This window comes from Aquarana catesbeiana, linkage group LG01, assembly GCF_042186555.1.
Source record: "Aquarana catesbeiana isolate 2022-GZ linkage group LG01, ASM4218655v1, whole genome shotgun sequence".
In the NCBI taxonomy this organism is placed as follows: domain Eukaryota; kingdom Metazoa; phylum Chordata; class Amphibia; order Anura; family Ranidae; genus Aquarana; species Aquarana catesbeiana.
Genome location: NC_133324.1, coordinates 656,850,967 through 656,863,097, shown reverse-complemented (window position 1 = coordinate 656,863,097; position 12,131 = coordinate 656,850,967). Strand labels below are relative to the sequence as shown.

Below are 12,131 nucleotides of genomic sequence, written 5' to 3'. Positions count from 1 at the left end.
AATAGCCATTCATAGTTCAAAAAGAGCAAATAATCGCTACTGTAAGGAGTTAGTTTTTTTACTGTGCAACATGGAAAATAGGATTTTTTATTACAGCTTACCTGTAAAATCCTTTTCTTTCGACGGACATCACGGGACACAGAGCCACAGTAATTACTGATGGGTTATAGGGTATCACTAGGTATTGGACACTGGTCACACCCTAATCAGGAAGTTCAACCCCCTATATAACCCCTCCCCTTCCAGGGATACCTCAGTTTTGTAGCAAAGCAGTATAGGTGTATTAGAAGAGGGGCGGGACCTCTGTGTCCCGTGATGTCCGTCGAAAGAAAAGGATTTTACAGGTAAGCTGTAATAAAAAATCCTATTTTCTTTTCTCGGACATCACGGGACACAGAGCCACAGTAATTACTGATGGGATGTCCCAAAGCAATGCCAACTGAGGGGGGGGAATCACAACCAAGTAGGGTGCTATCAGACCTGAGGACCTTGTACCGCTGTCTGCAGCACACTACGCCCAAAGGCGATATCCTCATGCCTTCTCACATCCACCTGATAGAATCTGGTGAATGTATGAACTGAAGACCAGGTTGCGGCCTTGCAGATCTGAGCCATAGAGGCCCGGTGATGCACTGCCCAAGAAGCACCAATAGCCCTTGTGGAATGTGCCTTGATCTGAAACGGGGGAACCTTCCGTTTCAAACCGTAAGCTTGAATAATCAACTGTCGAATCCATTTAGAAATGGTCGCTTTTGACGCTGCCTGTCCTCTATTGGGACCCTCCGGCAGCACGAACAAGACATCCGTCTTGCGAATCTGAGCAGTTGCCTCCAGATAGGTCTTGACTGCTCTTACTACATCCAAAGAATGTAATGACCTTTCTTCCGAAGAACAAGGTTCTGGAAAAAAGGAAGGTAGCACAATGTCTTGGTTTAGATGAAAATCTGAAACCACCTTTGGTAAAAAAACTAGGATGAGGGCGCAGTACCACTCTATCCTTGTGTATAATCAAGTAAGGCTCTTTACAGGGAAGAGCTGCTATTTCTGATACACTTCTAGCAGAAGAGATAGCTACCAGGAAAATTAGTTTCCTCGTCAGTAAGACCAAAGGAATCTGACGTATTGGTTCAAAAGGTTGTTTTTGTAACACCGATAGAACCAAGTTCAAGTCCCAGGGGTTTAGGGGCGCCTTAACCGGAGGATTAAGACGCATCACCCCCTGTATAAAGTTTCGGATCAGAGAATGCGAAGCAAGCGGCCGTTGAAACAACACTGATAAGGCCGACACCTGGCCCTTGATGGTACTCAAGGCCAGCTTCATCTCTAATCCTAATTGTAGAAAATCCAGAATTCTACCTATGACATATTTCCTGGGATGCCAACCCCTGGATTCACACCAGGATACATAAGCTTTCCAGACACTATGATAAATCATTCTGGAAGCTGGCTTCCTTGCCTTGATCAAGGTAGATATGACAGGACCTGAAAGCCCACGATTTTTCAGAACGTGGGATTCAATAGCCCACCCGTCAAATCTAGCATTTGTGAGGCAGGCTGGAACACCGGACCTTGAGCTAACAGGTCTGGGTGTATCGGTAGGGTCCACCGGGAACCCACCATCATCCCTGCTATTTCTGCTTATCAGGTTCTTCTGGACCAAACGGGGGCCACCAGAAGTGCCGACTTCCCTTCTTGCCTGAGTCTGCGAAGGAGCCGTGGCAGTAGCAGAATGGGAGGGAATGCATAAATCGGTGAGAGCCGATGCCACGGAATCACCAACGCATCCGTCCTGCCTGCAAGAGGATCCCAGGCAACCGGTAGGAAGGATTTCCCCTTCTGTAGGTTTTCGGGTATGAGCCATCAACTGAGGCTCTGACGCATCGCATGCGATAGGTGCATTGGAAAGTTTAATGCCTGCACCTTCCTGTTCCAGGTCAACAGAATACTGTGTTACAACAGTTCTGCTTGGAACTGCGCATAGGGAACTGCTTCGAATGAAGCCACCATCTTCCCTTGCAGCCTTATACAAAGGCGGACAGAAAGACCCTTCTTGGCCCTGACTGTCAGAATCAGCTCCCTTAGAGCAGTGATCTTTGCCCGCAGACACTTCAGTTAAGCAGGAAAACTGGGCACATATAGGCCTGCATCTCTGATGCCTATTGATATCAGAAATTCTCCTCCCTGCAGGACGGAGATTACTGTCTGAATTGATTCCAAACGAAAGGACTGCATCCTTGGGAATCGTTTCAGATCTCTCAAATCCAAAATGGGTCTGTCGTCCCCATTTGGTTTTCGGACCATAGAAAGATTGGAACAAAGTCTCAATCCTTGATCCTTTGTGGGAACCCCCACAATGACCTCTTGCGACAAAAGTCGCTTTATCGCTAGAAGGAGCGACTGCTTCTCTTCTGGCTTTCTGGGAACACCTGATCTGAGGAAACGAGGAGAGGGACATTCTTGGAACTCCAGTCTGTACCCTAAGGTTACCGTGGAGATCACCCATCTGTCCTGGAAGTCCTTCTGCCAGGGCCCTGAGAGCTGCAGCAGTCTTTCCCCCCACTCGAGCAAGCGGGGCGCCCCTTCCTGAAGAGGTCTTAGTGTCTTGCTTAGAAGACCTTTTCCCCCAGGATTTCTTGTGTCCCTGGGGTTGACTCTTGTTTCTTGCCCCATACGGAGGAGACCCTCGTGACTGCCTGGAGGCTGATGCCCCTGGCGCTGGGGAAAGAGTCCGTTTAAAAGAGGGACGCTTACTCTTCTTCTTATCAGGTAAGAGAGTGCTTTTCCCACAGGAGATCATCTTGATATAATTATCCAAGTCCTCTCCAAACAACCTTTCACCACGGAAGGGAAACCCAGCCAGTAGCTTCTTACATGGTGCTTCGGCTGACCAGTTTTTCAACCATAAGATTCTACGTATATGCACCAACCCAAGCAAGAGGCGAGAGGTTTGCACGATAGAATCTCTAATGGCATCAACAGCATAACATAAAGCCGCAGGAAGGTTAGCAAACCCCTGGGCCTGCTGTTCAGGTAATACTTTGATGACCTGTTTAACATGGTCTCTTAAGTATTGACAGACTCCAATCGCTGCTACTGCAGGTTAGGCCACTGATCCTGCTAAAGAGAACACATCTTTCAATAAGAAGTCCATCTTTTTATCCACAGGATCTTTGAGCATCTGAGCGTTGTCTACAGGACAAGTCAGATTACTATTTACAGAGGAAATGGCCGCATCAATGGCCGGTATTCCCCACCTCTTAATAAACTTTTCTTCCATAGGATAAAGTGTAGAAAACTTTTTCGGCGGAAGAAATCGCTTATCTGGGTGATCCCACTCAGAATAAAGCAGCTTTTCAAGTAAATTATGAACAGGAAAAGCATGTGCTGCTTGGAAAGGTTTCAGTGACCCCAAAGCAGAAGAGGTTTCTGTAGTAGTTTCAGGTAGGGACAACTTAAATGTGGAGCGGACCAAACCAGTGAGGATCTGCACTAAGACTTTCTCCTCTTGGGAAGTCGCAGAGGGTCGCTCTCCACCTGAATCCTCCGAAGAGGAATCATCTGTCCCATCCCGATCCTCTGAAAGGGATTCATCTCCTTTATCCCAGAGCTCCTCTGACTGAGGGTCTTGGGAAGCAGAGGAAGGCCTTGTGCGTTTTCTTTCACTGCGTGAAGATGTAATCGCGGCCATTAGCTTTTTCTCTAATCCAGAAATGGTTGAGGAAAAAACTTCTTGTGTAATGTACACAGGGGCTGAAGTGCCGGCAGCAGATGTAGCCCCTAACCCCAATGGCTCTCCCTGTCCAGCTGCCCCTGGTCCCTCAGGAGGGGATGGTGTAGCAGACAGGGGGTCCTCAGAACCTGAACGAGACCCCCTAGTGCCTCTGGTTCTTGGGGTGCTTGAACCTCTTCTACCCATAGTGCAAAGCAACAAGGTGTGAGGTATCAAAAGCGAACACTGACTGCTGAGCGATGTAGTCTGGCTAAAAGCCTTGCTACCAAATGCCCAGTCCGGTGTTCTTTAGTAAATGCAGCCTAGGGGAATGCCTGTGTCCCACCTTACATGCGACTGTCAGCTCTGTGTCTCTCCAAAGCTCAGAGCACCTGTACAGTGTGCCTTAAATGGCCATGCTTTCTGGCACTGTGGGCGTCTGGGCACGCTGACGCTGTGCTGACGCCCCGCCCCCCCCTTCCCCCCCCTCGTTTTTGAAAAACGAGCGCTTCCCGCGCGAGCCGACCCTTTCTGACAAGCCTGAAGGGAGGCTGGGGTTGGGGGAATAAGGAGGAGGCCGGCAGTGATGGGCCCTGCATCGCAATGCGGCTTCGGTGGCGGCAGCGGCTGTGACAGTGCGGTCTCACCCGCCTTACAGCTTACCTGAGCCTTTCCCTAGCCTGGGGGGACCATCCCAGCAGAGAAAACCCCCCACCATCTACCTTTGGAGCTGGAGGAAGAGCTAATGCAGCGGACGCTGAGACAGATCAAACATGAAAAGTTTTGTGCTCTTGGCAGCCCCCGGTGGTCACAATAGGCACAGCATGCATTCACCTTAAAGGAGAAAAGCCACTAGAACTCAAAAATTCTGTGGAATCTCCTCTTACCTTATCCAGGCCGCAGGGTTCAGTTTACACAGACCCAGCCTTCGCCTCTCACGGTGGGCTCCGTTTGTGGAAAAACCGTCAGAGACTGGGGCCCCCATCAGTAGGGGGATCCTTCAGTTCTGGGCCTGTAAAGCACCTCGCCAGAAATTAGGAAGTTTAAAGCCATTTTCTGATCCGCGGGTCCAGCTCTCTAAAAAGAGAAGCGTTACAGGTAAAACCTCGTTTCTTCGGACACGAGGCCCGGGTACCATCCAATTCGGCCATGAAAAGACACTTTGAATGGATCCGGTCGCCTGGCTTGCCCCAGTATAGGATCTTAGAATATTCCTTTTGGAGCTTCAGCACAGGACATCTTTACACGTCCAACACCTAAGACACTGGTGTAAAAACTGAGGTATCCCTGGAAGGGGAGGGGTTATATAGGGGGTTGAACTTCCTGATTAGGGTGTGACCAGTGTCCAATACCTAGTGATACCCTATAACCCATCAGTAATTACTGTGGCTCTGTGTCCCGTGATGTCCGAGAAAAGAAAGTAATATTTACAGTAGCGATTATTTGCTCTTTTTGTACTATAAAGGGCTACTTTTAGTTTTTTTAACCCCATTAGGTTACTGGCCGATTAATCGATTATGAAAATAGTAATCGATTAATTTCATAATCGATTAGTTGTCGATTAATCGATTAGTTGTTTCGGCCCTATTTGTATGCACTATAGGTTGCATGCTTATTCATTTTAAAGGTGAACTCTGGGCAACAAACAAAATTACCTTTGTAGTGGGGCTCCCCCCACACTGCAAGGGTGAAATGCTCCTTTTACCCAAAGTGCCAGCTTTCAGCACCTTTTATGTACCTTATCCCACAATTCTGTAGGCTCCTCTTTCCATGCGACTAGTCCTCTAAAGCCTGCTTTGGCTTTGTGGCTGGCAGTCACAGCTGTGAAGTCATTGTTTACAATGCAGGCCCAACAGTCGTGCGTTGTGAGTGAGGATGCAATGCAAAGAAAGCCCTACTCCAAGGGACGATTTCTTAGTTCCCCGAAGTTCAGCTTTCAATGGTATCCCAAAGTATGTATACAGTCAAAAAAAAATGCACCTTATAATCAGAGCTTTGTTGTGCTCTGGAACAAATAAATACAGAGCCTTTTTATGGTCCTGTGATGTGCAGATAAGGTCCCACTGAAAATAACTGGGCTTCTTCAATATAAAATGTGATGAAGTGCCAAAAATACGTTACTGTGCATATAAAAACATGTGCACGTAAGGATAAGTTGTAAAGGGTGTTTGACTAGCTTCATAAATTCCTTAATGGAAGGTACAGTGATTGAGGATACCAATAGGTAAGATATTTTGAAAGCAAACGGAGGAGGCAGGAAAATAGCCGAACATATTAAGGGAGAAATATTGGTAAAGCAGACATAGAAAAGAAAGCACAGGCACACTTAAAACAGACAAGAAAAATACAATTTTGCTACTTATTAATAAAAACAAATACATCCGTCAACATTAAAAATTAAAAAGATAAAAGAAATAAGATAATAATTAAATATTACCCACCAGTCAGTGGCCTATCCCCCGAATATTGGTAGTTTAACTCAGGATGAACCAAAAGACCAGCATTGTATCCCTTCTTAAAAGCGTCAATCATACGCATTTCCAGTATCTCAATCACTTTTTTCTTTGTGACATGAAGGATTCCTAGATTGGGGAACCTGCAAGTTATGCAGCACATAAAAAAAATATTATTGTATATCATGTTTAGAAGTTTGCTACAGTTTCAAGCCGTATGATCATGGTTTACTATGTGAGCAGTCTTTCTTTCTCCTCCATGAGGAGTTTTGGATAGAGTGGAGTGGGACTAGAACACCTGGCTGTGGGGTTGATTTACTAAAACGGGAGACTGTAAAATCTACTGCAGCTCTGCAAAGAAACCAATCAGCTTCCAGTTTGTTTAGTCAAAGCTTAGCAGATTTTGCACTCTCCAGTTTTAGTAAATGAACCCCTTTGCCCCCATTAAGGAGATTCACCCTCTCTATTTATCCTGTTTACAATTATCATCAGGACCTCCTTCTTGTCTGAGGTAGTTTCTGCCTGTCGCCTTAACGAGCATATCCTTCTTTAGTCCCTCTGTTGGCTGCAGTTCACCAAAAGGAAGTTTCCCTCTGGATGTGGTCATGCATGTAGTCTCTTTCACCCACTGCTTCTTTCAGGAAGATTGATTCTCTTTTTGTCATCTAGCATAGAGCCAAGAAGGGAGCACCATCTTCTTGTTGCACCATTTCTAGGTGGCACAGGAACACTATCATCTGACCATTTCCAATAAGACGCACTGTGAGTATTGGGCATTTTACTAACAAACAACTGTTTCCCAAATTGTTAGGCTGTCACCTGGTCTTCTGTTCACACAGTCTCTACCAGGTGGATATTTTGGCTTCACCTGATGCTAGCTTTGGGTGTTAGGTCCTTCAGGCAGCTTTGAGGTGCAGGCAGTCCTCAGTTTCCCTATCTATTTTGTCGGTTGGTGATTGTTTGCTATGTTGCCCACCTTTAGTTGGGCTGTTGGGAGGTCTGGAAGGTTAACAACTTCACGTGTCCCTCAACAGACATGAAAGAAAACAATTTTTCTACTCACTGTAAAATTCTTTTCTTGGCGTCCACTGAGGGACACATTTGTTTGTGCTCTTGGTACTGCTTTGCTATAAAACTGGTGCATGCTGGTGGTAGGAGGGATTGTCCTGGGCTGGTCTACAGGTGTTTTGTTTGCCAGTGTCCAATCCTCTTGTTGTTGGCAGTATAAAATTAAGGTTAAAGACTTCCTGTGTACCTCAATAAACTCCAATTAAAGAATTTTAGAGCGAGTACAAAAATCCTATTTTACACTACAAATTGGGTAGATTTTGGCTTTCCTAGATTTTAGCTTTAAGCTAACAAGGTGTTTAAAACAAACAAAAGTTTACTTTTTACTAAAAACAACAGTGCAAGTGTAGCAAAACACTGTGGTCAAGCTCATTGTGTATCAACGTAAAGTTTAAAGCTGAACTCCAGGCAAACAAGGACATACACAGATTTTATACATACAGTATAAGGGAGCCATTTGTCTACCAAAGGATTTATATTTCTATCCATCCAGTACAGAGATTTAGATAGCTCTGTACACAGCACAGCCTTATGTGCCAAGGCAGAAAGAAGACTTGAGTCTTTGCTGCAGTTAAATATTCTTTACAGGTCTTAGCCGTCCCATAAGGCTGGCGAAGGACAGGAGAGGTAGCACACTATTGGACTAATGCCTCTTGTTAGCACATGAGCACTGCAGCACAGCTGACTGGATCATTGTTTTATTTCCTCCCTCCCCCATCTGCTATACAGTGGATTGAAAAAGGCTGATACCAACTCAAAATCACATATTGCTTGTATTAAAAAAAAAAAAAATTTAAAAGTTATACTAAAATCAACTTTTAATAATGCTACTGAGTTGGGCTGTGTGCATCCATAGATATATACAGCGCTAAAGCCTAACATAAGCATTAGGGATGAGCCAGCGGTTTGCGTCGAACGTAAGTTCGACTCGAACATCGGATGTTCGTTTGCTCGCAAACTAACCAAACATATGAGCCATTCGCGGCAAATTTGAGCGCCGCGGAATGCCCCATAATGCACTGCGAGATCGTGGTGAATTGACGTCTGATAATTGGCCAAAGCATGCTTTGGCCAATCACAGCGCGCTCTACTGCAAGAGCCATAATTGGCCAAAGGCAGGGTGCGTTTGGACAATCATGGCTCAGGGGGACCAAGTCCACGCCCCACACTAAATAAGGCTATAGGTATTTAGACCCCTTTAAATTTTTCACTCTTTGTTATATTGTAGCCATTTGCTAAAATCATTTAAGTTCATTTTTCAGTTCAGTTTGGCCGGACGGCCAGCTCTAGGAAGGGTTCTGGTTGTCCCAAACGTCTTCCATTTAAGGATTATGGAGGCCACTGTGCTCTTAGAACCTTAAGTGCAACAGAAATTTTTTTGTAACCTTGGCCAGATCTGTGCCTTGCCACAATTCTGTCTCTGAGCTCTTCAGGCAGCTCCTTTAACCTCGTAATTCTCATTTGCTGTGACATGCACTGTAAGCTGTAAGGTCTTATATAGACAGGTGTGTGGCTTTCCTAATCAAGTCCAATCAGTATAATCAAACACAGCTGGACTCAAAGGTGTAGAACCATCTCAAGGATGATCAGAAGAAATGGACAGAACCTTAGTTAAATATATGAGTGTCACAGCAAAGGGTCTGAATACTTAGGACCATGTGATAGTTCAGTTTTTCTTTTTTTTATAAATCCGCAAAAATGTCAACAATTCTGTGTTTTTCTGTCAATATGGGGTGCTGTGTGTACATTAACCACTTGACCACTGGGCACTTAAACCCCCTTAATAACCAGACCAATTTTCAGCTTTTGGTGCTCTCACATTTTGAATGACAATTACTCAGTCATGCAACACTGTATCTACCGTATTTATCGGCGTATAACACGCACTCTTTTCCCCGTAAAATCAGGGGAAAATCGTGGGTGCGTGTTATACGCCGATCCCCGCTAATTGTGAGCTATCGGCGGCGATCGCCGCCGACATTCACATAGCGAGTAGTTTTAAATATGGCGCCGCGGAGTTCGGAGGGACTCGGCGGAGCTGAACGAGCGCCGCCGAAATCACAGAGCCAAGATACACATAGTCGAGTGTATTCGGCTCTTTATGGTGCCGCTCACAGTCATTCCCAGTCCCGCCATTGGACCTGTGTTATGTCCATCATAGGGCGGGACTGCGAGCGGCAACGAGAAGAGCCGAATACACTCGACTATGTGTATCTCGGCGGCGTTCGTTCAGTTCCGCCGGTGCCGAGTCCCTCCGAACTCCACGGCACCATATTTAAAACATGCAGCTATGTGTATGTTGGCGGCGATCAAGCATGGACACTGGGGGCAAGGCTGCACTGACCACTGGGGCAAAGCTGCACTGACAAGACTGCACTGGGGCAAAGCTGCACTGACAAGACTGCACTGGGGCAAAGCTGCACTGACAAGACTGCACTGGGGCAAAGCTGCACTGACAAAACTGCACTGGGGCAAAGCTGCACTGACAAAACTGCACTGGGGCAAAGCTGCACTGGGGCAAAGCTACACTGGGGCAAGGCTGCACTGGGGCAAGGCTGCACTGGGGCAAGGCTGCACTGGGGCAAGGCTGCACTGGGGCAAGGCTGCACTGACAAGGCTGCACTGACACTGAAAAAGCTGCAATGACACTAACAAGGCTGCAGATGAACACTGATGAGGCTGCATTGATGGGCATTTAAATGTAAGTTTTTTTTCCTTAAACTTCCCTCCTAAAAGTTTTTTTCCTTAAAATTCTCTCCTAAACTTGGGGTGCGTGTTATACGCCGATAAATACGGTATATGAATTTTGTCCTTTTTTTCACACAAATAGAGCTTTCTTTTGGTGGTATTTAATCACCGCTGGGTTCTTTATTTTTTGCGCTATAAAAGAAAAAAGACCGAAAAATCTGTAAAAAAATGCATTTTTCTTCATTTCTGTTATAAAATCTTGCAAATTAGTAATTTTTCTTCATATATTTTGGGCAAAATTTATACTGCTACATATCTTTGGTAAAAATAACCAAAATCGGTGGATATTATTTGGTCTTTGTGAAAGTTATAGAGTCCAAAAGCTATGGTGCTAATATCTGAAAATTGATCACACCTGAAGAACTGACGGCCTATCTAATTTCTAGAGACCCTAACGTGCCAGAAAAGTACAAATACCCCCCAAATGACCCCTTTTTGGAAAGAAGACATTCCAAGGTATTTAGAAAGATGCATGATGAGTTTTTTGAAGTTGTCATTTTTTCCCACAATTCTTTGCAAAATCAAGTTTTTTTTCAACTTTTTTTTTTCACAAAATTGTCATATTAGCAGGTTATTTCTCACACACCGCATATGCATACCACAAATTACATCCCAAAACACATTCTGCTATTACTCCGGAGTACGGCCATACCATATGTGTGAGACTTTTACACAGCATGGCCACATACAGAGACCCAACATGCAGGGAGCACCTTCAGGCGTTCTGGAGTGCCCAGGCCAAGTCTGCCATTTCTCTTCTACATGTAAAAATCATCATTTATTAGCTAGAAAATTACATAGAACCCCAAAACATTGTATATGTTTTTTTAGCAAAGACCCTAGAGAATACAATGGTGGTCATTGCAACTTTTTACCTCGCACAGTATTTGCGCAGCAATTTTTTGAACGCGTTTTTAAAAAAAAAAAAAAAAAAGTTTTGTGCTTTAAAAAAAAAAAAACAAAACAGTAAAGTTAGCCCAATGTTTTTGCATAATGTGAAAGATGAAGTTACGCCGAGTAAATCAATACCCAACATGTCAGCTTTCAAAATTGCACACGCTTGTGGAATGGCGCCAAACTTCGCTACTCAAAAAACCCCATAGGCGACGCTTTAAAATTTTTTACTGGTTACATGTTTTGAGTTACAGAGGAGGTCTAGGGCCAAAATTATTGCTCTCACTCTACCGATCACAGCGATACCTCACATGTGTGGTTTGAACACCGTTTTCATATGTGGGCGGGACTTATGTATGCGTTCGCTTCTGCATGCGAGCACACAGGGACAGGGGCGCTTTAAAATTTTTTTTTTTTTTTTTATTGTTCATTTTACTTTATTTTAGTTTGACGCTTTTTTCCCCAAAAACATTTTTTGACCACTTTTATTCCTATTACAAGGAATGTAAACATCCCTTGTAATAGGAATATGGCATGACAGATCTTCTTTACAGTGAGATATGGGGTCAATAAGACCCCACATCTCACCTCTAGGCTGGGAAGCCTGAAATAAAAAATAAATAAATAAAAAAAGATCCTGGCTTCGATCGTAGCGGTGAGTCGGTAGAAGCACCGGAGGGCGGCGGGAGACAACCCCTCTTGCCTCCCGTAAGAACGATCAAGCAGTGGAACAGCCGCTATGATCATTCTTATGGTGTAGGGAATCGCCGGCTGAAAAAGCTGATATCTGAATGATGCCTGTAGCTGCACCCGTCATTCAGATATCCCCGCACAAAGTCAAGGACGTCGTATGACAGCCGGCGGGCGGGAAGTGGTTAAAACGCATTTTTTTTTTAACACAAAGTTGTCCATTTATACAATATTTCTAACACATGGCATGTACATACCAAAAATGACACCCCAAAATAGATTCTCCTACTCCTCCAGAGTACGGCGATACCACATGTGTGAGACTTCCACAGCCTGGCCACATACAGAGGCCGAGTATGGCTGAGCATGGCTGGGTATGGCAGAGCATGGCTGGGTATGGCAGAGCATGGCTGGGTATGGCAGAGCATGGCTGGGTATGGCAGAGCATGGCTGGGTATGGCAGAGCATGGCTGGGTATGGCAGAGCATGGCTGGGTATGGCAGAGCATGGCTGGGTATGGCAGAGCATGGCTGGGTATCACCGAGTATTGCAGAGTATGGCGGGGTATT

The 12,131-nt window shown here is 45.2% G+C and overlaps 1 protein-coding gene across 5 annotated transcripts in view; it reads right to left on the bottom strand.

The window, feature by feature from the left end:
* Positions 1–12,131, bottom strand: part of NFKB1 (nuclear factor kappa B subunit 1) — a 214,741-nt gene that overhangs the window by 111,042 nt on the left and 91,568 nt on the right. For all 5 annotated transcript variants that reach the window (XM_073601654.1, XM_073601638.1, XM_073601643.1 and 2 more), the window contains one exon: positions 6,151–6,305. In XM_073601654.1, the coding sequence (XP_073457755.1) occupies positions 6,151–6,305 (155 nt within the window). The remainder of the gene's footprint in view (positions 1–6,150; positions 6,306–12,131) is intronic.